This window comes from Piliocolobus tephrosceles, chromosome X (genome assembly GCF_002776525.5).
Source record: "Piliocolobus tephrosceles isolate RC106 chromosome X, ASM277652v3, whole genome shotgun sequence".
In the NCBI taxonomy this organism is placed as follows: domain Eukaryota; kingdom Metazoa; phylum Chordata; class Mammalia; order Primates; family Cercopithecidae; genus Piliocolobus; species Piliocolobus tephrosceles.
The window spans coordinates 40029416-40055979 of record NC_045455.1 but is presented as its reverse complement, the minus strand read 5'-3'; the positions used below and the strand labels follow the sequence as shown (position 1 = coordinate 40055979).

At 39.4% G+C, this 26564-nt stretch overlaps 1 protein-coding gene across 7 annotated transcripts in view; it reads left to right on the top strand.

Moving 5' to 3' along the window:
• Window positions 1–22272, top strand: part of LMO7 (LIM domain 7) — a 224550-nt gene extending 202278 nt beyond the window's left edge. For 4 of the 7 annotated variants that reach the window (XM_023186179.1, XM_023186159.2, XM_031934940.1 and 1 more), the window contains 11 exons: window positions 1767–1792; window positions 2060–2164; window positions 2779–2871; window positions 3298–3653; window positions 4554–4619; window positions 7159–7211; window positions 11152–11365; window positions 15482–15778; window positions 17645–17753; window positions 18892–18994; window positions 20321–21078. In XM_023186179.1, coding sequence (XP_023041947.1) covers window positions 1767–1792; window positions 2060–2164; window positions 2779–2871; window positions 3298–3653; window positions 4554–4619; window positions 7159–7211; window positions 11152–11365; window positions 15482–15778; window positions 17645–17753; window positions 18892–18994; window positions 20321–20343 — 1445 coding nt within the window. In that variant the 3' untranslated portion in view covers window positions 20344–21078. Of the gene's footprint in view, window positions 1–1766; window positions 1793–2059; window positions 2165–2778; window positions 2872–3297; window positions 3654–4553; window positions 4620–7158; window positions 7212–11151; window positions 11366–15481; window positions 15779–17644; window positions 17754–18891; window positions 18995–20320 lie in introns of all 7 variants that reach the window. The other 3 variants (XM_031934937.1, XM_031934938.1, XM_023186169.1) reach the window with 2 other exon arrangements.
• The last annotated feature ends 4292 nt before the right edge of the window (window positions 22273–26564 follow it).

Here is a 26564-nt window from a genome sequence, read left to right as displayed (position 1 = left end):
TCCATTCTTTCCCTAGGGTCATCAGGCTTTTCTTACAGTTCATGGGTCTACCTCTGTGGTAATGGGTCTCTGTGTGTCCTTTGTATACCTCTATAAAGGTTTTACTTTTTTTTTTTAACTTTGTGAAAAAAAAAAAAAAAAAAAAGAGAGAGAGGGATAGATGCTCTTAAACACACATTTGTTTCCACTGGGTAACAGTAAGAAATGAGGAATTTCATTTAAGCCTTACTGCTTCCTACAAATTGCGTAATATTAGATTACACCAACATGCAATTGGCCAAGTTTTTAAAAACTCTGACTTGTTTTTGGTTGTGGAAAACACTCTTAATAAAGAAGAGTTATTTTTGCTATGGTATGGTGGCTTTGGAGTGTTGATTTGACTGCTCTGTTGACTTTGAAATAAATTCAAAGTAAATACATTTTGGTTGCATCTGAAAACGTGCATTTTGAGATTCTCCGTGTTGGTGTACTTGGGCAGGGCCTCACAATGTGCTGTGCATGTGACATTTGCTCCTGTGCCACGTTTGCCTAATGCTCTGTCACATGAATGCTGTTCAAGCTCTGTTTTGCTACTAAGAACTTAAAAGTAATAGTCAACATTTGAGATGCAATGGTCAAAGGATATTGTGCTGTTGCCATCTAAAATGTTACTGTTTCTTTTAAGGTTATTAACATGTTTACAAATGTGCCTTATAACACAGTGCTTACCGGGTTTGTGTATTTTGTGTTAATCACCTAATGTCCTTCCTTTGGATGAAGGTCTGTTTTTGACCATAAACAGAAACACCTTACCAACTATGCAAGTCTATTTATGTCAGTATCCTTAGTGTTTTTGATTTATATTTTAAAATAAAATTCCTATTTTTTCTATGGCTATTTAATTGAAACAGTATGATACTCCTTCCTAAAACTGGCTAAAATAAAGCAATTCCTTTTCCTTCTCTGTTCTAGTTTTCTTCCATTTTTCTTCAACAGGCTATTCTAGGGAAGAATATTTTTCTAGGTTTCAAAGCAATTTTCTGTAAAAAATTATATGTGAATAATTTATTTGACAGCTGAGGTTTTAAGAATGTGTAAAAGTACTGTATGAGAGTGTATTTTCTGAAGTTTTACTTTTTAAATAATCATTGTTCTATGTAAAGGTATACTTATGTAGGTCCCCTAAGAATAAAAAGAATAAGACTGTACCCATAAGTTTACATATGAAGTTTGAATACGTGTGCTTCAAATAATAGGAGTAGAAAAAGGAAATGTTTCTTGAACATGTTTGTTGCAGTGACTTGCTTATGAAAGTGGCTCATTAGTAAGAAGACTTGAAAAATGTGACTTGCAGCTGTCATGTTGTAATTGAGTAGTGGCAAGTAAAAAATTGGGATTTGGTAGATGTTGTAACATTTGAAATTCCTTTTTTTTTTTTTTTTTTTTTTTTTGCCTGTTAGGCAAAACTATGAGCTGCTGTCCAATTTATTAGTAAAAGAACTCTGAAGTTTCTTCAGAACTGTCCATTGATCCTACTCTAATACCTGCAGCTGGGGTTTATTTTGGCATCTATATCTTCCTTTTACTAACTTTGAATTTGAAACATGAGTAACGGAACTGTTATACCTGGAGAAAAAAGGATTTACTGACTATTGTTTAAAAAAAATTGTCACTTAGTATACTGGCATAGAGATAGCTAATGATAGAAGTTTCTGAAAGGAATTATTTCATAGAAATGAAGACTTATATTGTATATTTTTCTTCCTTGCCCATGTGCTGCAACACAGGAAGCTCTGACTCGGTGGTTCCTGATGTAAGTAGCATTCATTTGTCATTTTGAATAAGGCGAACTTGGTGGGACTGAATTAGTACATAGCGTGCTTACCATGATTTTAGGTTGCATAAGAATTTATCAGAGAGTTATCCTTCCAAGTTGAAAAACTTATTTTAAAATTCAGAGCCAAGCCAGCTCTCCCTTGCAAACTGTGATATGAATAATTTATGTGTGCAAAAGTGGTTCAGTAGATGACTTAATGAAGTTATGTTCTCTATTTGCATCTCTTCTCTGATAACTGGTTAGCTTCCAGTTCCAACCATCAGTGCCCCGAGTCGCTGGGTGTGGGATCAAGAGGAGGAGCGGAAGCGGCAGGAGAGGTGGCAGAAGGAGCAGGACCGTCTACTGCAGGTAGCTCTGGCTCACGTGGATGGGTAGGAACTAGGTTGGATTTCACTGCTTTTCTCCAATCTGTGTCAACCAGTATTGAGAAACTAATTTTAAACTCAACAGTTTCACAACAACAAATATTTTTGTAGTACATTTTTCATAAAACAATTACTTTTCCATTTTGAAGATTTCCATAGTCATCCTTTAAAAATCATTATTTATTAACCCCCATATGTGTTTTTGTAGAGTATGAAGGGCACTCACTTAGCGGGTGTGAAGTGCACAGACTTTTTGATGACTTGGTTCCCATAAACTGTTGCTAGGTCCATTGCAGAGTAATGCAGCACCCCCTTACAGTTTGCTAGAGTCTTTAATGAATTACAGCCATGGTAAAGGGTGGATGGGGGTTTAATTCTCAGTGTCTACCTTTTTACCCCAGTGTCCACATTTTTAATTCAATATATGCTGTTTTCTTTCTACTATAGGGACTGAAATCTGATTGGCTTGTGAAAATAAAATCATGGTGTTTAAAGGTTTGAGGTTGAAGGTTTAGAGATCATAGAAGTGTTAATAAAGAAGATTCCTAATGTGAAGAGTTAATCTATTGGATTAATGTGTGTCATATTTTCTTATAGGAAAAATATCAACGTGAGCAGGAGAAACTGAGGGAAGAGTGGCAAAGGGCCAAACAGGAGGCAGAGAGAGAGAATTCCAAGTACTTGGATGAGGTAGTGTTAGAACATGCCTGTATAGTTTTTCTTCTCTTTACCTTGTTGGTGAGATTAGCTGAGAAGCAGGAGACACTTCATTTTTCTCCACCCTTGACCATATGTTCACCTGTGTAGCTCTTTGAAAAATACAATGAGCTCTGATTTGTTAGAATTTTGCTTGGATGTTTCAGCCTTTCTCCTAGTTTTTGTAGTACATCATTAACAAATTATGTTAATAGAACTTCAGTGCATCTTCCTCTTCTAAGTTACATCTCAGTCACTCATGTGTAGCATTTTTAGTGGTAGAACTCTTAACATGTTGTTTTGAGTGGAGTCCTGGGCCAACTATAGTTAGTAGCATCTAAAACTGAATATATATGTGTCTATATGAAATTACAGAAATAAACAGATTTAGATGGATTTCTTTTTTCACTGGTCACCTAGGAACTGATGGTCCTAAGCTCAAACAGCATGTCTGTGACCACACGGGAGCCCTCTCTTGCCACCTGGGAAGCTACCTGGAGTGAAGGGTCCAAGTCTTCAGACAGGGAAGGAACCCGAGCAGGAGAAGAGGACAGGAGACAGCCACAAGAGGAAGTTGTTCATGAGGACCAAGGAAAAAAGCTGCAGGATCAGCTTGTTATTGAGCGAGAGAGGAAACGGGAGCAAGAGCTTCAGGAAGAGCAAGAGCAGAAGTGGCTTCAGGCTGAGGCTGAGGAGCAGAAGCGCCCTGCGGAGGAGCAGAAGCACCAGGCAGAGATAGAGCGGGAAACGTCAGTCAGAATATACCAGTACAGGAGGTTTGTCCCCACAGCCAGAGGGCACAGAGGCTGCTAGAGTAGCTTGGCTCAGCTGTATCCATTCCCCACTTCAAAGGCACCCCTTTGCTCTTCCTGTTTCCTGCCACCCATTCTCCACACAAGTGAATACAAGCCACCAAAGAGAACCTTTAAATCATAAACCCTGCCATGTCATCTTGTTTCCCCACCCAGAACCCTCCAAGTCAATTCCTGTCACATCAGAACCCCATCCAGCTTCCTTGCCAAGGCCTAGAAGGCTGCCATGAGCTGCATTACCTTGTAGTACCTCCACTCTTCCCCTTACCCACTCTGTTCCAGCCACACTGGCCTCCTGTTTCTTCTTTGAAAATACCCAAGGAGTTGTGTATTTTCTAGTCTGTCTGCTTGGAGAAGTCATTGAATGTTTGTGTGTCTTGTGTTCTCATTTTCTTCTTGTCTCTGCACACACATCACCTCCTTGGACTTTCTAGAATACCTGATTTAAAATACAGGCCCCTTCTCAGTCCTTCTCTCTGTGTACTCTCAACTTATTTTATATTATGCATTTATTTGCTTATCTGTTGGCCTGCCTGCTGCAGTAAGATGTAAGTGCTATAAAGTCAGTAAGTTTGTTTTGTGTACTTCTGTAGCCGGTTCTTGGAGTGGTACTGGAATATGGTGGGCACTTAATATGTATTTGTAGAATGAATGAGTGAATGAATGGCTTGCAAATGTCTGTTGGCAATAGGGGATCTATTTTCTGTGGTTATTCATTGAAATACCTTTGTATGTTTAGTTTTTAACCCAAAGACCATTTGCATAAAGAGGCTAGAATGACATTATTTTGATACCCTTTTCTTAAACTCAGGGAAGGGCTTAAAGTCTAATATTTTGACTACAAAATCGTTTTCTATCTTTTAGGCCTGTTGATTCCTATGATATACCAAAGAGAGAAGAAGCATCTTCAGGTTTTCTTCCTAATGACAGGTATGCAGAGCATGTTATTGTAATTTAATTGATGATAATTGGCTTCATATAATATTCCAGGGCTTGCATTGATGATTTGTAGAACTACTTTAGCCCTTTGTCATTTGTAGGATATAAAGAGGAATTGCTGGTTGATCTTTGTATCAGTTAGCTTTGCTGTGTAACAACTACTCGTGAACTTAATGAAGTAACTTATGATTTTATGGGTTAGCATTTTAGGCTGATCTCAATTGGGCAGCCTTTTAGTTGACTGGGCTCACTCATATATCTGCTACCTATTAACTAGGCAGCTCTGCTTTTGGGGGTTGGCTGGGGTCGGCTGGGGCAGTGAGAACAACTGGGTCATATATCTGTCAACGTTCTCCCAACCAGGGAGGTCTTATGTGTACGTGGTGGTGGGGCAGGGGAAAGGGAAAAAGAGGAAATCTGCAAGGCATCTTGAGGTTTAAGTTGTCTAAAGTCACAGTCACAGGTCATGGAGAAGAGAAGAACACTACCTCTTTATGGCAGGAATCACATTGCAAGGGGAATGGACACTGCTGGGAAAGAACTAGGTCAATTTTCTGTAATCCAGCATAGTCTTCATTTTACAAAGGTTGTGAATAATGGCTTAACATTACTCCATACAGTCACAGATCATGGAGAAGAGAAGAACACTGCTTCTTTATGGCAGGAATCACATTGCAAGGGGAATGGGCATGGCTGGGAAAGAACTGTGTCCATTTTCTGTAATCCAACGTAATCTTCATTTTAAAAAGATTATGAATAATGGCTTAACATTACTCCCAAAAGGGACATCTGAAATGGGAATAGTGACCTTTCTCTTAGGCAGTTTGGTTAGAACTACTGGTCAGTTTTGGGGAATGAAGATAAAATTCAAGATATCTGGAAAGTTACATGTATCTTAAAATTTCCTAAAATATTGTTTTAATGTTTTAAAGTAATTTTTAAAATGTTTTGCAGTTTTGAAATCACTGAGGACTTCTGAACAGTCTGTCAAACAAATATCGAGGGGAGGGCCATTACCTTGTGTTTTCAGAGCTGAAATGGCTCCTTTTGTCTTATTTATTAGATATAAGGAAAGACTTGTATCTACAAGCAGCCAGGATAACTGAATAGGGCTCAGAATAGAAGGGGAAAAGGAAAGGGGCAAGCAGGTAGTAATGGGCTGACAATAAGCTAAAGGAAAATCTGGTGATAGATGACCTTATGTGTAATCTCTCTGGGTAACTGTAAATCATTAAAATGTTTATCTCCTTTTAAAAGTTATGGATTTACTTACGTATTTACAAAAGCTTTATTTATATAGCTCATGACCTTGGGGAAAAGAATTAAAATGCAGAGAAAGGAAACTTAAGGAAGCCGGGAAAATATGAATGCCTGCAGGCAGTCCAGATAAAGCATGCCCTAGAGGCATCGAGGAGTGTGGCTAGACATCTGGTAATAAATGTTTTCTTCTATGTAGATATAAGTGAAATTATTCACAAGTGCAGCTGTCTACCACTTATGATACATTATGTATTATAGATTATTGGATTTATACATATGTAATATGTACATATACGTACATAAGTGTAATATTACATCTTATTTTATAATGTATATTATACATTGCTATTACTACTATTCTCTTTTTCGTTTCTTTTGTTTTTGAGACAGAGTCTTACGCTGTCACACGGGCTGGAGTGCAGTGATGCAATCTCAGCTCAGTGCCACCTCTGTCTCCTGGGTTCAAGTGATTCTCCCACTTCAGCCTCCCAAGTAACTGAGACTACAGGCACACGCCACCACGTCCAGCTAGTTTTTGTATTTTTGTAGAGGTGAGGTTTCACCATGTTGGCCAGGCTGGCTTCAAACTCCTAACCTCAAGTGATTCGCCTTGTCTCGGCCTCCCAAAGTGCTGGGATTACAGGAGCGAGAGCCACCATGCCCAGCTACCACTATTATTTTCAAAGTTCAGTGTGTCTAGCAGAATGGGAATGAGATTACCATGTGTTGATTTATACACCTAAGTTTTATTGGTACACAGTTAAGGCATTTCCAGAAGTTGACTGTGCTGTATGCTTTAGTACCTCTTTGGAACACTAAGATGGCATTCGGTAAATTAATGTTCCACAGTAGTCAGTGGCACCCTAATGCCCAAGAAGTTGACATTATAACCCTGGGCAGTGTGGAGGAGGTGGGACGGACTGACTGTAGGTGATCTGATGGCAGATGCTTTGTAAGCCTGGTAAGATTGAGATCTGGACCAGGGCGAACATTGACAACATATAGTCTTCATCATCATACAAACTGGAGAAGTACTGTCACGTGTTTGTGTCTATTTCCAGCATTTCACTCTTCTCTTTTTTAGGGATGTCAAGGTTTTCTGTGAGTTTGTGAAAGATGAAAAATTTCTTGGTTTAAAAGTAATTGCTCTCAGCAGACATATAAAGTAAATCAACTGCTTTAAAAAGCAGTATCTTTGGTGTTTTTACTTCATAAATATAAGAGAGGTTATTAATGAGACATATTTAATATATTGTGTTCTGTGTTATAGGAGTAAATCCAGATCTACTACCGAACTAGATGATGACTCCACAAATAAAAATGGTAAATGCGATTTTCCCCCCCAAACTCCTTCTTCACAGTTGTTTATTTGTGCTATCATGTTAGGAGAAGTATTTTTAAGGTCAAGATATTTCAGATTCATTAAGACTATTTAATAAAAATACTTAGTATTTTAACTTCTGTTTATAAAAACAGCAAAACAACTATCTTGTGTTTATTTTTGGCTTTATTTTATAGTGAAAAAATACTGGGAGATTTAAATGGTTTTTAAATTGCTAATGAAATATGTGGGAATTTTGCAAAGCGATGCTGATGCAGCTGTGTATAGTAGATTTTATTTTGCAGCTAAAGAAATAGTACAGAAAAGATTTCTACGAAATACTGGAGGACTTAAAAATTGCATACTAATTTGATTTATGCATGTAAATGCCAAAATGTCAAAAAATCAAAAATTATGACTTCATTAATTATGCAAAAACAATTTGGACTTGACATTGTTAGTATTATAAAGTATGTTTCTGAAGAATGCATATAGCAGAAATTATGTCACTATGAAAAAAAACCCTAAGTGGTAATTACCATTTTAAGCAGGGTTTGCATATCAGGATTTGTGTAAGCAGGTGGCTGGTCATCTACATGAATGAATGAAGGTCCAGGTGGGGCTGAGGTCAACATGCCCATCAAGGTGGATAGCCACTGCCCAGCTCCAGCCTATCGTTGCCATGCTGGAGAAGGCAAGCCTCTGATTGCCGACTCTTCCTGTTGTAACAGAAAAGTAAAAAAAAAAAAAAAAAAAAAAAAAAAAAATTGTTTTCATGTGTTATCTTTTATGTGCTGACAAGAGATCTTTTTAAAAAACTAAAAAACTAAAATACTCTGTGAGCAAAACAACCTATCTACAGGCCAAATAGCCTGGTGGCAGCTAGTTTGTGACCTCTGGTTAAAGCTTATAGAACTTACAGTTTTTATTGGAATTCACAGTTCTATGATTATCCCTTTCTTTGAGCAGTTAGGACCTTTGTTATCTGGTTCTAGTTTAACTTTCCAACCAATTTTGCTATTTTTCCCTTACGGGGTCTTTAACTATAACCACATTATCATCTTTCTCAGTTCCCAATTTATCACAAACTTTCTCATCTGGTTCCTCGGGTCTTACCTTTCCCTATTTGTATTTTCCATTTCTTCTCCCCTGAACTTGCCTTTAGCCACCATTAAAATTATAGTTTAAGTACTTCGGTATTCCATGAAATATTTTCAACCTGCAGTGATTATATTATCTCTCCTGAACGTAAACACAAGACCTTTCAGTAACCAAAACTGTGAATCTCCAGAATAATCCTGTTAATATTTGTGGCTTGTGTTATTAATTGGATTATTTTGTATGTGTGTTTTCCCGTCTTCATTAACTCATTGCAAGCTCTTAGATAGCAGGCAGTGGAAGTTATTAAATATTTGATTTAAAAACTTGCTTATACCAAAACAACATTTTAAAAAGAGGCCAGGCGCAGTGGCTCACGTCTGTAATCCCAGCCAGCCTGACCAACATGGTGAAACCCTGACTCTACTAAAAATACAAAAATTAGCCATGCGTGTTGGCACATGCCTGTAGTCCTAACTACTCAGGAGGCTGAGGCAGGAGAATCACTTGAACCCAGGAGGCAGAGGTTGCAGTGAGCCGAGATCATGCCACTGCACTCCAGCCTGGGCGACAGAGCGGACGCTGTCAAAAAAAAAAAAAAAAAAAAGCAACATTTATTTAAAGTCTGACCCAATTGATAAGCTTTGTATGTACACAAATGTAAATATAGTTGTATAAGAAACCTTTGGTCTTGCTCATTGCTTACTGGAAAATGAACCAAGGCATAGACAGACAATACATTTTGAAAGAATGGCAGTAGCAATAAATGTGGAGAAAGAAAGAAAATAAATCCTTAGATGAGATTTCTGAATCCCGATTAAGGCGGGAATGATATGTCAAAGTTATGGGTGTTTTACCCCAATCAGAAACTAATCGCCAAATCCAAGAGACAAAGTCCTTAGGATAAAACCTGACTGACTTGTCACGAATAAATTCAACATTCAAATTATAGTTCTGTCAGTTTCTTAGAGTAGAAGCAAGTCTAATAACATTTATAGATGATTATTTGAATTGCTTGAGTATTTTTTCTGTTCACAAAAGCCATTTCGATGATTGAATGTGCTCATATTCTTACAATTTTGGTTGTAACTTATAGCGTGCACACTCGGGTCATGTTAGCCAGAGACATGTGCATTTATGTCCTCTCTCCCCAGGGGAGTATACATTTATTGAGAGAAGAAAACTCCATTTCCTTTTAGAGTTGTTACAGCAAGCGTTTGAGCATGTTCTTGATTGATTTAATTTAGGAAAGGATGAGTGGAAGAAAAACTATTTCTACATGAGCACTTTGTAACTGAGTAATACTGAAACCAGTACTGATTGTTGCCTTTTTGGACAGCCTTTTTCGTTTTCCCAAGTGCGTTTTCTGGTGTGGCTCTGACTGTGGAACTGGACTTTCTGGAATAGGAGGCAGTTACTTTATGTTCTCATGTAGTACCCTCATTGAGAATTGACAATGTTAGCACATGTGCACAAAGCCACATTTTAAGCTGCACTGCCATGGCGATTTATCCAGTCACTTTTAAATTATTTATTTATTTATTTATTGAGGCTGCAATTTCAAATACACTTTATTTCTTTGTTACATCAACTCCATCTCTCCATCATTTTGTATTTATTTTTTATTAAAAAATTTTTTTATTTCCATAGGTTTTTGGGGGAACAGGTGGTATTTGGTTACATGAGTAAGTTCTTTAGTGGTGATTTGTGAGAATTTGGTACACCTATCTCTCGAGAAGTATACACTGAGCTGAATTTGTCATCTTTTATCCCTCACCCCCTTCCTATCCTTTCCCACTGAGTCCACAAAATCCATTTTTATTTTTTATTTATTTTTTTTGAGACAGAGTCTCACTCTCTTGCCCAGGCTGGAGTGCAGTGGTGTGAACTCGGCTCACTGCAAGCTCTGCCTCCCAGGTTCACACCATTCTGCTGCCTCAGCCTCCCGAGTAACTGGGACTACAGGCGCCCGCCACCATGCCTGGCTAATTTTTTGTATTTTTAATAGAGACGGGGTTTCACCGTGTTAGCCAGAATGGTCTTGATCTCCCGACCTTGTGATCCACCTGCCTCAGCCTCCCAAAGTGCTAGGATTTCAAGCGTGAGCCACCGCATCTGGCCCATTGTGTCATTTTTATGCTTTTGCATCCTCATAGCCTAGCTCCCACTTATAAGTGAGAACATATGACGTTTGGTTTTCCATTCCTGAGTTACTTCACTTAGAATAATTGTCTCCAGTCTCATCCAGCTTGCTGCAAATGCCATTAATTCATTCCTTTTTATGGCTGCGTAGTATTCCATGTCATATATATATGTGTGTATATATGCCATATATATGTGTATATATATGTGTGTGTGTGTGTGTATGTATACACACACATTAATATATATATATATATAACATTCTCTTTATCCAGTCATTGATTGATGGGCATTTGGGTTGGTTCCACATTTTTGCGTTGCGAATTGTGCTGCTATAAACATGGGTGAGCAAGTATCTTTTCCGTATAATGACATCTTTTCCTCCTGGGTGGATACCCAGTAGTGGGACTGCTGGATCAAATGGTAGATCTATTTATAGTTCTTTAAGGAAGCTACACACTATTTTCCACAGTGGTTGTACTACTTTACATTCCCACCAGCAGTTTAGGAGTGCTCCCTTTTTGCTGCATTCACACCATTGTCTATTATTTTTTGAGTTGTTGGTTATGGCCATTCTTGCAGGAGTGAGGTGGTATCACATTATAGTTTTGATTTGCATTCCCCTGATCATTAGTGATGTCAATCATCACTGTCACTTTTTAAATGTGCTAATCCCAAAGCCTTTGATTTGTTTTAATTTAGGAAGCAATAAATATTTCGACCGAATTGGGAACACAACCTCTTCACAGAGGAGTTCCAAGAAAGAACAAGTACCATCAGGAGCAGAGTTGGAGAGGCAGCAAATCCTTCAGGAAATGAGGAAGAGAACACCCCTTCACAATGACAACAGCTGGATCCGACAGCGCAGTGCCAGTGTCAACAAAGAGCCTGTTAGTCTTCCTGGGATCATGAGAAGGTGCGAGACATCTTAGGAGTTGTTTTCTTGTCTTTACTGTGAGGCAGATATTTAATTTGTAGACATGCTGATGCTTTGGGCAGAAGAGATGAAAGGAACGTAGAGCGAATGCTCTGGGGCACTATTATGTGTTAGACAGCCAGTTGCTCAGTTTACATGACCTCATCTAATCTGAGGAAAACATATTGAGGTAGGGATAATAATTCCAGTGTTTTTTTTTTTTTTTTTTAATATGAGGAAACTTTGGCTCAAGCAGGAAAGACACTGACAGAATCACATGGTTAATAGGTTGCAAATCTGGACGGGGCATTCTGAAGGGAGGTTCAGATGCTTAAATAATGCACACTGCTCTTAGAACTTTTTTGGCTGCTGAACTTCAACAAACAGAAGTTTCATATGTTTATATTTCTAATGAGATAATGATTAGATTGGAATCATGATAATTGGGTTCACAAAATGATAAACCTAATTTTTATAACTTTAAGTAGATAAAGATATAGATATTAATTGGAAATGAGTGCAGGGACATTTTAAAAGATGTATCTTGGGTAAATGAATGCAGCTGCTCTGATTCAGTATTTTCTTTTTTTTTTTTTTTTTTTGAGATGGAGTCTCGCTGTGTCGCCCAGGCTGGAGTGCAGTGGCGTGATCTCGGCTCACTGCAAGCTCCGCCTCCCGGGTTCATGCCATTCTCCCACCTCAGCCTCCGAGTAGCTGGGACTACAGGCGCCCGCCACCACGCCCGGCTAATTTTTTGTATTTTTTTTTTGGTAGAGACGGGGTTTCACCATGTTAGCCAGGATGGTTTCGATCTCCTGACCTCGTGATCCGCCCGCCTCGGCCTCCCAAAGTGCTGGGATTACAGGCTTGAGCCACCGCGCCCGGCCTTGATTTAGTATTTTCTTAGCTGACAAACGGACTGGGGAATTTGTAACATATCACAGAGAAAGAGCTAATTATATCAGTATATTAATAACTGTAAAAATCAGAAAATTATCCCTACCAACTCTATAAAAAATAGATATGTGCCTGTAATCCCAGCTACCTGGGAGGCTGAGGCAGGAGAATCACTGGAACCCATGAGGCAGAGGTTGCAGTGAGCCAAGATCACACCACTGCACTCCAGCCTGGGTGACGGAGCAAGAGACTCTGTCTCAAAAAAATAAATAAATAAAAAAAACAGACAAAGGGATATGAACAAGACAGTTCATGGAAAAAAGAAACACAAAGCCAATAAACATAAAAGATCAACAGTAGTCCTAAAACAATAATGTATCTCTTTTGTTCACTGGGTTTGTAAAGAGTTAAAATTGATTAAATTTACAATTGACGATTGTATATGGAAATAGGAATTCTTCTTTCCACTTGGTTAGACAGGTTTTCAGTATGTATTAAGCAAAAGTTTATGTATCTGACCCTCTGAGCAATGTAGTTTCTAGCACTCTATCTTCTGGATATATTTGGATAAATATGCGAAGATATATTCAAGGATGTACACTTACACATTATTCATTAATGGCAAAAGAAAACCAGTGTCTACTAGTAAGGAGATACTCAGTAGTTATTCGATAAATAGTGGCATACTGATAAGATGGAACACTATATGACTATTGAAGAATGAAAGAAAAGTGTTGCTACATAATATGCCACCTCCAAATTTAGTGAGCTAAGACAATAACTCATAATCTCTCACAGTCCTGATGATTGACTGGGCAGTTATTTGCATGATATTGGTTGGGACACTTGAGCAGCTGTAGTCATTTACAGTAGGGACTGGTAAGCCTTTATGTGTAAGGACCAGATAGTAAATAATTTAGGGTTTGCAGGTCACATAGATTTCTGTCACATATTCTTTTTTTTTTTTAAAGACTCTTTGAAAATGTGAAAAATAGTCTCAGCTCGTGAGCTGTGTCTATCTTGGCAGTAGGCTGTAATTTGCTGTCCCTGTAGCTGTAGAGGCTTCATTGAGAGCTTGGCCAGAGCTACTAGTTGAGGGGCCTGTGTTCTGCATGTAGGCCTCTCCACACAGTTTTTTGGGCTACCCCATGGCATGGGACCTGGATTCAAAGAGGAAAAGCTCGCACCAAGTCAATGCCTAATAAGCAAGTGCTTATCAAGCTGCCATGTGCATCGTGTTTGCTGATGTCCCATTGGCCAAATTAGTCATGTAACTAACCCCAGAGTCAGTGGGAGGAGACTACACAAGGGCGTGGATACCAAAAGGTATGGTTCACTGGAGGCCACTGAAGTATAGTCTATAATATGAGCAGAATAATGATAGTTCTAAGATAATACATAATAAATGGAAATGAAGTTACTGAAAACTGTTGGGGAATAATCCATTTGTTTAAGACTGTTAAACACAAACACATTATGTATATAGACACATCTATACTTACATATGTAAATGTGTATGTATATGTAAATATGTGCTTGCATATGTGAGAAAAGGTCTGGAACAACACACATTTAATGGTGGTTACCTCTGCGGGTTAGGGCAGGTGAGTCAGGAGAGAGGAAGGACTTTTCTTCTCCCTCAGGTGTGTTTCTCTGCAACTTCAGTCTTTCTCCTTATGATAATGTATCGTTTTTATAATGTTAACATTTAAAACAAAAATTTCAAGCTTGGGATAAGAAAAAGTTTTGAAAGCAATAAAATTAAATTTGACCAGGTAGACAAATTCTCATAATTTTGAGTTCATTTTTGTAGGTAGTACTAATGTTAGTACACGAATTTTAAGAGAGATTTTGCAAAAGTTGTATTTAAATCCATTTGGGAGCTAAATCTGATTTTAAAAGCATATGTACTTTAAGGGAAGTGACTGATAAATGCTTTTATAATGTGGACATTAAACAGCTGCTAAATTTAGGGATTCAGGTGCTACATAAATGAAATCTTCACAGGAGGCATGGTCTGGGTTGTTTTAGAGGACTTGGGTTTGAAAGCCAGTTCCACCACCGACTGGCTCTTCCTATGACAAGCTCACTTCTATGAGATTAAAAAAAAAAACTTAGTGTCGTGAAGATTCAATAATGTTAATATTTTTGTGAAAGTATCTAACCTAATGCTTGTCATATTTAAGCTCTTAAAACGTATTTCTTTGAATTTTTAAAAGACTTTATATTTGCTATGTCTAAACTGTTGAAGATTTAAAGGGTGTCAATCTTAGACTTAGTAGAGTATTAGCTCTTATTTTAAAAATATTTTTCTTAGTATATTTCTTTCTTTGGTGGTTGGTATTTATTGTTTTACCTGAACCCCGAGTAAATAAAAATAAACGAAGGTGTTCTCACTTGAAAGTGGGAGCTAAACATTGAGTACATATGGACACAATGAAGGAAACAGTAGACACCAGGGCCAACTTGAGAGTGGAGGGTGGGAGGTTGAGGATTGAAAAACCACCTCTCTAGTAGTCCGCATATTACCTGGGTGATAAAATAATCTGTACACCAAACTACCATGACACTCAATTGACCCATGTAACAAACCTGCACATGTATCCCCTAAAGCTAAAATAAAAGTTGGAAAGAAAACAGATTAAAAAAAAGGTTGATTGACTATGAAACATGATGCCACTGATGATGAAAATCAGTTTTACTTGTTAAAGGTAATTTTACAGGTGGTTCTCAACTTTCAATGGTTTGACTTAAGATTTTTGACTTTACAGTGATGTGAAAGTGATAAGCGTTTGTAGAAACTGTACCTTGAGTACCCGTATGACCAGTCTGTTGTTTACTTCCAGTACGGTATTCAGTAAATTATATACTTGGCACTTTATTGTAAAATGGGCTTTATGTTCCTTGATTTTGCCCAACTGTAGGCTAAGGTAAGTGTTCTGAGCATGACTGAGGTGGATTAGGCTTGGTTACGACGTATGGGAGTTTAGGTGAAATAAAAGCATTTTTGACTTACAATATTTTCAATTTATGATGGGTTTATTGGGACATAACCCCATCATCATACATCAAGGAACATCTGTATATGTAACTAGAATACTGAGATAATACCCACATACAAAATACATAAAATGGATTTTTAATGAATGGAATGATGAATTAAACAGATTTCTAGTTGAACATATCACATTATTTTGACGAGTCTTCTTTGTGTTTCAGAGGCGAATCTTTAGATAACCTGGACTCCCCCCGGTCCAATTCTTGGAGACAGCCCCCTTGGCTCAATCAGCCCACAGGATTCTATGCCTCTTCCTCCGTGCAAGACTTTAGTCGCCCACCACCTCAGCTGGTGTCCACATCAAACCGTGCCTACATGCGGAACCCCTCCTCCAGCGTGCCCCCGCCTTCAGCCGGCCCCGTGAAGACCTCCACCACAGGTGTGGCCACCACACAGTCCCCCACCCCGAGAAGCCATTCCCCTTCAACTTCACAGTCAGGCTCTCAGCTGCGCAGCAGGTGAGGCCCTTGCTGTTTCTCTTTCTTCTCTTAGTCTTGGGTATTTTTTCATTAAAATGTCCCCCAAATCCTGTCCAAGTCTTCCAATGAAAAAGAAAAAGAAGCCTTTTCAAAGGTGTCAGATTTGGTATTCTAGTACGAAATCAATGAAGGCTTGCTTAATACCGTTCCATGCAACTCTAATAGCATTTCTGGATGTCTTGTGAAGCCACTGGAGACTGAAGATGTCTACTTGTTGCCACCGTCTCATTTGCCTGTGCTTGTGGTCAGTGTCTTGGATGTAAGACGTACCTGAATACTTCTCGGTGTGGAATCATGAAAACATATAGCAGCTCACAAATGCTTCTCAAATTTCTGAGTGAAAGCAGTATTGTCAAATAGCTATTTTCATGACAGTGTCATACAAACTCAAGGAACTGAGTGTAAAATAAGAGCATTACAGTGCTTTTCCGGGCATGCTCCATCATCTGGGGGACTTCGAACCAGCTGGATTAAAAAAATGTGAAGTCGGATATATCTTGCTTTTGGGGTTTTTGATTGCCAAAATCATTGCTTGGGCGTTCTGTTTGCCCACATTTTGTTCAGGCTACATCAGCTGAATTTGCTAGGGCATATGGTGTGGGAAGTGTATATGTTATGATAGGGTGTTTTTTTTTTTTTTTATATGGAGTGAAGCTCAGGTATCAGCCCTGCTTGGGTTTTTAGGTCTGGGTAGCTTCTCCACAGATCTTTCATGCCTTATGTAAGTACCTCGGGCAGTGCTGCTCTCCTCACCCCAAGAGAGTGCTGTTGGTGTGTACTCCTTTCAACCACAAATGGAATACTTCAAAGTTGAAACACATTGATTAATATTGAGACTTTTTAAAGCTATCAGATAAGAGACTTTCATAAAAAAACATGTTTTATATAAATCCAAAACAATTTTACATGTACCAGGCTATAAAGTGTGTATCAATGAATTTGAATTGAGAGAACAGAGGTGAAGATTTAGGGTAAATTTGGGTACCATGGGGGGTGCAGTCTATAGGATGAGAGGAAGCTAGAGGAGGGAGACCCATTTACTGACTGAGAGACCCATTCTGGGAGAGCAGAGGGATGGGTTGAGGACTTCTGTGACCTAAGAAGGTCCTGATCTAGGAGGTGCCCTCTTAAGCGCTGTGCTCATTCTGTGGGGATGCAGAGGCGTGGAAGAATGGGTGCCGCCTTACCAACCGGGAGAGGAGAAAAGACCTGTATACAAAAGTGGAGTAGAAATCCTCCTTCCCTCTGTCCATGGCAGCTGTCAGGTACTTTTCGTTTCCTTCCCTGCAGAGATAATCCTCTAAGCCAGAGGCACAGTCAGGAAAGCACTGACGTTTCTCTGTAACTAGAAAACTGGGGGACCAAGAAAGAGGGTGAAAACTAAGGCTGAGAAAAATAGGTCACAGAGGACTTGCAAAGCCTCTCGAAGAAAGTTGGGGCCACCCTTTTGTTGTTCTGAGGGGGTGGGAGGACATGATCAACATTGTGTGCTTTGGTTTAACTGGCAAGAAGATGTAGGTGGAGGAGATGAGGGGTAGCTATGGCTGAGTACAGATGTGATCAAAGGAGGATAGTATCAGAAATTGCAGGATGGACTAATTACACTGAAATTGCTCACTTATGTGAATCGGTGTCAGGGGTCTCAGAGCTGCCATGGAGATGGTTCAAGGTTAGAGTATAATCAAGGCATTCTTTCATTGGCTGGTAAAAAGTTATTCTCCCACAGATGTATGTATAGAACTTTTCTTAAATTATTATCAATGTTAATAGCAGAGTGTGACTTTTAAAGAAGAATCTTGAGCTGCCCAGGTGAAAGCCTCCATTCCATTCTTGTTCTGCATCTAGGTCAGTCAGTGGGAAGCGCATATGCTCCTACTGCAATAACATTCTGGGCAAAGGAGCCGCCATGATCATCGAGTCCCTGGGTCTTTGTTATCATTTACATTGTTTTAAGGTGAGACTGAGACAAACAGCTTGCAGGCCTGTAAAGCTTTGCTTGGAGAGCGCATGGCTTCTTTGAGCCGCTGGGTGTAGATGTGCCACTAACAAGCTAGTTGCTGTATTCGTCAATCTGTGCTGCATTTGAATCACAAATTGCTTGCTCCCCCCTAGTTCTCAAATCTTGAACCTTGTTTTAAAACTTAAATCTGGAAAAATTTTGCATTTTCTATTTCTAATCTGTTAGAATTCTATAAATTTACAGTACGTAAGTTGCTTTCTCTAAGATGCTGTCAGAGGCATACTTGAAATATAATATATCAATAACCTACTAGTGTTGTTAAGGTCAGGGACACATGCAATTATCACAGGGTCTGAAAGCCCAGCTTTCAGTCGGAAGAACATGTAAGGAAAACCATTACCATTGTAGCTATTTTTATAATTGCACAGCCTGTTTATACCTGATAGGTTTTTGCACATAAGAAGGAACTAAGGCTTTAATTGTTTGGTTTTGTAATCTCTGTCTCTAAAGACATATCTGTTTGATTCTTGAGCTTGCATTGGGCCAGAGAAAGATTCCGGTTGTTGATCCTGGAGGCCCACAGACCACAGCTTGTTTAAGCTTGTACATTGCTGGCTTGGGCTGCTCCTAGGCAGAGCAGAATGAGTCAAGATAATTAGAGTTTGGGCACATAGAATCGAAATATCCAGCCTTGAAGTGAGGCGCTGTGTGGGAACACTTGCTAAACTAGTGCAGCAGGGACACTGGGAGCGGCCCACCCCAGGGTGGAGTGCCACGGCCCAGCCTTCATTCACTCTGGCCAGTTCTTTCGTGGGGGGCCTTACCTGCCATTCCTCTGGTGGGATAAAACTAAATTTCTTTAAGTCAATCAGCAAATGATTTCTATTTTGGTGGAGTATATTTAGACTGGTCATCTTGGCTCTTAATATTGGCTTTATGAATTCTTTAACATCTTATCCGGCGGGCTTGATTTTAATCTACTAATCATCTTTTAGCCTTTTTTTTTTTTCTTTGCTGAAATGTATCTAAGAGCTTAGAATTAGCATTCTGCTCATTTCCGCCCCATCCCCAGGAGTGCCCCAAGCTTTCTTGAGCTGACTGACTGTGGATGTTCTTTTTCTTTGTTCCCCAGTGTGTTGCCTGTGAGTGTGACCTCGGAGGCTCTTCCTCAGGAGCTGAAGTCAGAATCAGAAACCACCAGCTGTACTGCAACGACTGCTATCTCAGATTCAAATGTAAGAGAGCAAATCAGAGAGAAAATTTCTTGCCTTTTAAGGAGACCACGGGTTCCCATGCATTTCCCTGAACCTGCAGCCAGCTCCCCTCCAAGTTCACTGCCATAGGAGTCCAGGTTTCAAGAATTGTAGTGTGTTCCCCTCAAAGAGTGTGTATAGTGAATGGGCCACTGCTCAGGGTTCCAGCTACACAGGAGTGGGTTGTGAGGCCAAGGAATAGAGAGGAACAGAGTCCAAGAGTCAGGGTGGTGTCTTGTATCATCTGCCCAAGGTCCTCAGAGACCCTTAATGACTCAAGAATACGAAGAAACCAAAACACTTAAATGAATTTTCTATTTAGGCTATAATCTGTTTCTTGACTAAAGATTGGTCTCTCATCAACTTACTTGTATTATTTAACAATGGGCTTTGATTATGTGATTTAGAATATGACCAACTTTAAAAAATATCGTTCTATGTAATACAAAATAAGTCAGTTTGTGCTTTATGTTAATATATAATATGTCAATACATAATTTTAAAAGGAAAGTATTAGCTATGGTGTTTCAGTGTCATTTTTGGAAAAGAGTTTTTCAAAAAACTTCAAATGCTACTTTGCATCTAAGCATGTGTTTGTGTGTTATAAAAGGCAGGCTAGCATAACTAGGTTGTGTGTTGTGTATAGCTACAGCAAGACAACCATTACTGCTGTTTATATTTTAAACCTTGATGCCGGTAACGTGTGTTTCTTCCTTATTGTGAAAGGGTGTTACAAGTGGTATCAGCAAAACCATTTGCTTTTGAACTCTGAGGTATTTATATGGCCCCTATGTGAAGAGTGCTTTGGAAATGGTTTAAGCCCAGTCAACTCTCTTTTGTCTGTCGGTGGGTTCTGAGCCTTCCTGCTGCAGCTGTCCGGTCCTTTCCTGGATGCTGGCACTGAGGTTGGAGAAAGTGAAGGCTGGGCATGTACTGGTGGGGTGTGTGTATGTGCGTGTGTTTTTCTCTCTCTCATCGATTTCCAAAGCCAAATAGAAATGATTTCTGGAATCATCATTTTAAAATTGCCCATGCCTTTTCTCTCCTCCAAGACAAATAATAGAGAGTTGAGTGTAATTTATTTCTATTGTGCGCAGTTCATTTTCGTTTTTACTCCATTTTTACAAATAAAGAATTCCAGAGACAAGACACTGAGATTTGCCTAGCTTTATCTTAAGAGTGAGTGGCAGGTTATTCTTTCTATCTCACTGGGCCACTTTCTGAGTGATGACTGCTATGTATCCCAGGTGGCAATATTCACGTTTCTGAATCTAAGCACTTTTCTTTCTTCTCTCCTTGCCTGATCAGCTGGACGGCCAACTGCCATGTGATGTAAACCTCCATACGAAAGCACTGTTGCAGATAGAAGAAGAGGTGGTTGCTGCTCGTGTAGATCTATAAATATGTGTTGTATGTCTTTTTTGCTTTTTTTTTTTTTAAAGAATAACTTTTTTGCCTCTTTAGATTGCATAGAAGCATTGTAGTCTTGGTAGAACCAGTATTTTTGTTGTTTATTTATAAGGTAATTGTGTGTGGGGGAAAAGTGCAGTATTTACCTGTTGAATTCAGCATCTTGAGAGCACAAGGGAAAAAATAAGAACTTAAGGATATTTTTGAGGCAGATAATGATCTAGTTTGACTTTCTAGTTAGTGGTGTTTTGAAGAGGGTATTTTATTGTTTTTTTAAAAAAAGTTCTTAAACATTATTTGAAATAGTTAATATAAATACATAATTGCATTTGCTCTGTTTATTGTAATGTATTCTAAATTAATGCAGAACCATATGGAAAATTTCATTAAAATCTATCCCCAAATGTGCTTTCTGTATCCTTCCTTCTACCTATGTATTCTGATTTTTTAAAAATGCAGTTAATGTACCATTTATTTGCTTGATGAAGGGAGCTCTATTTTCTTTACCAGAAATGTTGCTAAGTAATTACCGATAGAAAGCTGCTTATTTTCATTAATGAAAAATAACCATGGTTTGTATACTAGAAGTCTTCTACAGAAACTGGTGAGCCTTTCTGTTCAATTGCATTTGTAAATAAACTTGCTGATGCATTTAAGGAATGGGTTGTCTTTTTCTTCTGTGTATGTGTCTGACCTCAGGCCATTTAGTCATATTTCAGTATGTGGCCTTTTCGTAAAGCTACGTTTTATTCAGTAGCTTTACTAAGGTATAACTGATGTAATACACTGCACATATTTAAAGTGTATAATTTGACAAATTTTGACGTAGTGTATACCTTCGAAACTATGCCACAGTCTGGATGTGTTTACTGAAACATTTTAATAAGGAACTTTAGTTTTGATAAAGTTATGTTTTTGGATACATTTGTATGGTGAGGGTGATGAATTGTTGGATCATTTGAATAAAGTCTTTTCTTTTACTACCCCCATGATAAAAGGAGAAGACAACAGTGAGCTTAGAATATCTATAAAGCAAAAAGTGTAGTCTCTTGTTTAAAAAATCTGGAGCGTGAATGCAAGGATACAAAACTTTAACATGCTTTGAGCAAAAATTTAAACTTACTGGAATCTCTTATAATAACATAAGTGGAATGGATGTTTCTAGGAACTGAGAACTGTATTGGAATAGATTCAAAATATATAAGAAATGTTAATGTGGGAGATAAAAATTTTATTTAGTACTTATTCTGATTATTATTAAAGTAATAATGTGTTCCTTGAGGATAACTTGTCAAATGCCCCAAAGCATAAAGAATATAATTCTGAATCCCAAATTCCAAAGACAAGAGCTCTGTCTTTGAATTCATTCTGCATATAATTATTTATAAGTATGAATTGTAAATTTTTCCGTGTTCTTAAAATATTTTTGTCTTTTTTCATGGTTGCATAGTGCTCCATTGTTTGGCCTTGGTAATATTTAGTTGATAATTCCATCACTGTGTATTTTTCAGTTGTTTCTAAGATCAAACATTTTAATATGTGCATGTTATGTGTAAATATGTAAATTCTGTGATACTCTATGATCATCTCTTTCTTTATATTATTTTCATAGACATAAAAATGTTGCTCAGAGATTATGCATCTTAAGACACTCATAGTATATATTGCCAAAGTGGTTTCCAGAAAGGCACTGCTGGCTTCGACTCCTATAAGCAGCACATGGACTTTGTCCATCTCACTGCATGTTCGTGAAGATACATTTCTTTTGCCTTGTTCTCTGCCTGGCGTATATGCAGAGGCAGCCCTCAATATGCAGTGGTTGAATAAATGAATGAAGAAACCACTATCAATATCTGCCCTGTTAATTCTGTTTTTCACTGTCCCCAGAGGATGCCTTAATTCTGCCATCATTTTAGTTTCCTTATCCAACATCCTTTCTGACCATTGCTCCTTTTCATCTAAGCCTTTTTGTCTTTTCATCTGCTCTTGCTTTCTTATGACTTTTTTCCACCCATTTCTCACATTATCTTACTTAGTGATAACATTTCTGTTAGTACAAATTATAAGTACAGTTTTCAGAGCTATTTTCTTCTAGGATACTGACTCTACATTTGTGTAAGCCCCTGGGTATTCGTTACTTTACCTAGGAACAAGGGAAGAATCCAGCCCTTCAACAAATGTTTTTATTCATACTTGATACTCCAGGCACTGCTTTTGGCACCATGGGTAGAACAGTGAAGAAATACGAAGTCTTGCCTCTGACTGGTCTTATTTTTCTGATTGAGAGAGGTGATAAGACAATACACAAAAAAATAACATGCAGGTAGTGATGAGAGCAACAAAGAACAAATACTGGGTAAGAAAGATGCAAGTGCTGGAAATGGAAGTTTGACGGTGCTTTTTATACAGGTGGTCAGGGACAGCCTTTTGATATTTGGGCCAAAGCCTGAAGAAGGAACAGAGACTTGATGGAAAAGCATTCCAGACACAGGGAACAGCAAGTGACCAGTCTTGGCGCCAGAGAGTATTTGGTGTGTCCAGGAAGCAAGCGTGGTTGAGTGGAGTGAGTGTGGAGGGTTTAGGAGCCATGGGGAAGTGGAGGGCACGGAGCAGCAATTGTTGCAGGACACGGGCTGTTACTTTGAATGGAAGAAGACGACACTGGAGAGTTCTGAGCAGAGAAACGAGCTGACTGATGTGTTAAAAGGACTGCTACAGACTGCTGTATGAACAAGACTGCAGAGCGACAGGCAAAAGCAGGGAGACCAGTTTGGAGCCTATTGAAATTACCCAGGAAAAAGACATTTACTTCAACAGGGTGGGTGTAGGGGAGGTAGTGAGGAGAGGGAAGATTGTAGTGTGTGTGTTCCTGAAGGTGAAGCTGCTAGAATTTGATCATAGATTGGATGAAGCAAACGACAGGGCGGAGTCAAAAATGAATCTGAAATGTTGGCCTGAGGAGCTGGAAAAATGGAATTGCCTTTTTCAGAAATGGAGACGGTTACCGGTAAAGCACATTTGGGTAGGGTGATCCGAGATTTGGTTTTTAAGCATAGTGAGGCTGAGCAATCTATCAGATACCTCAATAGCAGCGTTGAGTAGGCAGCTGGCTATGCAAGGGAGAAGCCCAGGCTGGGGATACAAATATAGAGTCATCAGTATGTAGATGGAATTTCAGCTGAGAATTGGGGGGACATCACCTGGAATCTGACTGTAACTAGAGTGGAGGTGATGTCCAAGGACTGAATCCTGAGGCCCTCCAGCAGTAGAGATCAGAGATGCAGAAAAGTGAGCAGGAGAGAGAACCAAGACCCTGGTGCCCTGGAAACCAAGTCAAGACCATATTTTAAGGAGGGAGAGACCTGTTGTGTCAAATACTTCCCAGAGATCTAAAAATTAGGCCCGAGAGTTGACGCTGGAAATCAGTTTGCAATGTGCTTTCCCACCGATCATACACATGTTTGTGTTTGATATTGTCCTTCTTAAAGGTTCGGTTGGGGGTTTCTCATGTATATGGTAGCTGGCCCAGTTTTCAGTGCCTCGCTGTCTTTAAATGGACCTGATGCTCTTGCCTAGTTTTCCCAGGGAGATGAGCTGAAGGGTAACATGGAAAGCCATCCCTAGGCCACTTACTGTCTGCACCCTTCCCTGTAATGTACTAGCAGCCAGAGCTGCACTTCCCGGTGTATTGTATGTCACCTCAACACACATGTGATCCTTCTCCTCCCTCTGCCCTATAATTTCTGAGGATCGCAGAATATTATGGAAATAAAGGTTTTGGGGTTGAGGCTACCCTATCTGCCTCAGAGGTGCAGCGCTGGTCAGCTGGGGGGCATTTCTGCTCTGCAATGTTCTGATACAAACCCTAGGTCTTTTAACCAAGATGCAGGCCGGTCTGTCTGATTTCAAGCTACAAACAAGCTTTGGTCCTTAAGTTTTGACACATAGTTCAGCTACGTGGTAGTTGATGGAAATCCCCTCTAGGTTCCAGCATTAGTTTGCCAGTTTGAAATCTTAGCATTAAGAATTTTTTATTTTCAATGTGTTTATGCTTTGTGGGAAGCAGGGAGAAGCTGAATAAAAAATTGCTGTCTAGATGCCATATTAAGGCATAAGCTAGTTTTGTGATTGATTGATTGGTTTAGAGATTGCATTTTGTTCTGTCACCCAGGTGATCATAGTTTACCACAGCCTCAGTCTCCTGGGCCCATGCGGTCCTCCTGCCTCGTCCTCCGAAAGTGCTGGGGTTATAGACATAAGCTATTGGATCTGGCCAAGTTCTTTGTTTTGGGATGTCATAAACATTCCTGAAACCTACATCTTCATATCCTTGACTTACAGGCAGTAGGTTCAGGTGTATTCTTTAGCCGTTCATTTCTTCAGTTGATACGTTTGAGAATTACATGTGTGTAGGTAATTAAACCCATCTTTCCTCAGTGCTGAGCCAATAAAGAACCTTTTATAGGAGGGAAGGATGGGAAATATCAGCGTCTTTTCTGCTGGACAAGTTCCCACTTGGATTGAGCTTAATGACGGAGCATTGAAGAGAAGGGCCCTTGTCCTCTGTACTTGTGGGCTAACCACATGGAGGACAGAGGACTGCACGTGGACTGTGGACAGGCAGCTTTGAAGACAAGGTTAAAGAATAGTTGAGGGTGCAGGCCACATATGAGTGGCCACTTCTATCGTTCAGTCTTTCCCAAAGAGGGTAGTGTTTGTCACTCCTCCCTCTGTGGGGAGACACAAGGGAGCAGAGTAGAGAGAAGAATGATTTCTTCTTCCAGTATTCCTGAGAAAACAAATGTTTCTGGGTTGGCATGAATGTAGAGGAGGAGAGAAGGTGATTTTACCCTCTATGTGAAGGCATGGAATATCTTCAGGGCCAAATTTAGGAAGGAAAGCGGAAAACTTGAATTTGTTCTGCTTAAGAATTTAATCTTAGCATTTTACTTGAAATGTTTATGTAAGAGTGAAAACTAGCCAAAAAAGGGTGAAACTCTCTGAATTTCAATGCATAGGCACAGAATGGTAACTACTGCCTGATTGCTAGAGTTGAGAGACATGCCTAATGGGGTGTCTCAGGGTTGAGATTTTACTTATTTTATTTTGCACTTTAACATCCGTCCTCACAATCTGGAGGAGGGATTAGAAGGCATGCTAATGCAAGTCCCAGTTCATGTCAGCAATTGAAATAAAAAAAGAAAAAACTAATTTGTGCTTAAAGTCCATGCATAGGAGGCAGGAAAACAACTTCCAGATTCTTCTTCATGAAACGTGTGGATACTAGGAGTTTATATGATGAATATAAAACAATCGTTGTTCTCACAGAGGGAAGAGAGGCATATACCCAAAGTATCCTAGGACATGGTAGAAGAGACACGGCTTGTGAGAGACAGTGTGTGAGGAAGTGGCCTCACAGCAGAGTTGATGTTTAAACTACATATTTAAGGGCAAATACAATCTTAACAGATCAAGTGGAAGGAGGAAAATATTATTTCTGAATTAAGATAAACATCCCAGTGATTCTTCCCTTCCTGTGTACTCCTGCTGAACCTTACGGAGTTGGCCTGTTTCACAGAGGAATGAGCACATCGTTCGAGATACTTTGGGCTGGGATCCCCATTGGCTGGGCTGTGCACTGGTACTGGTCCGTAGCCTGTTAAGAACCTGGCAGCATGGCAGGAGGTGGGCGGTGGGCAAGTGAGTGTTGCTGCCTGAGCTCCGTCTCCTGTAAGATCAGTGGCAGCATTAAATTCTCACAGGAGCGTGAACCCTACTGTGAACCTCGCATCCAAAGGTTCTAGCTTGCACTCTCATAAGAATCTAATGCCTGATGATCTGAGGTGGAACAGTTTCATCCCGAAACCATCCCGCCCACCCTGTCTGTGGAAAAATTGTCTTCTGTGAAACCTGTCTGTCGTCCCAAAAAGGTTGGGGGTCGCTGTTCTGGGTGACAATGTATCCGTGAACTGGACGAAAAGACAAATGAATAACTTTGGGACCTGAAGCCTGGGTAGTTTAGATATTTGTTGAGGGTGGAGAAAAGTCCTGTTTTGGATAGAACATACCACACGGTGGACATACATTTAAAAATGTCTAAAGGTAGCTGGAAATAGAGGATTGGGTTTAAACAGTAAAAGAA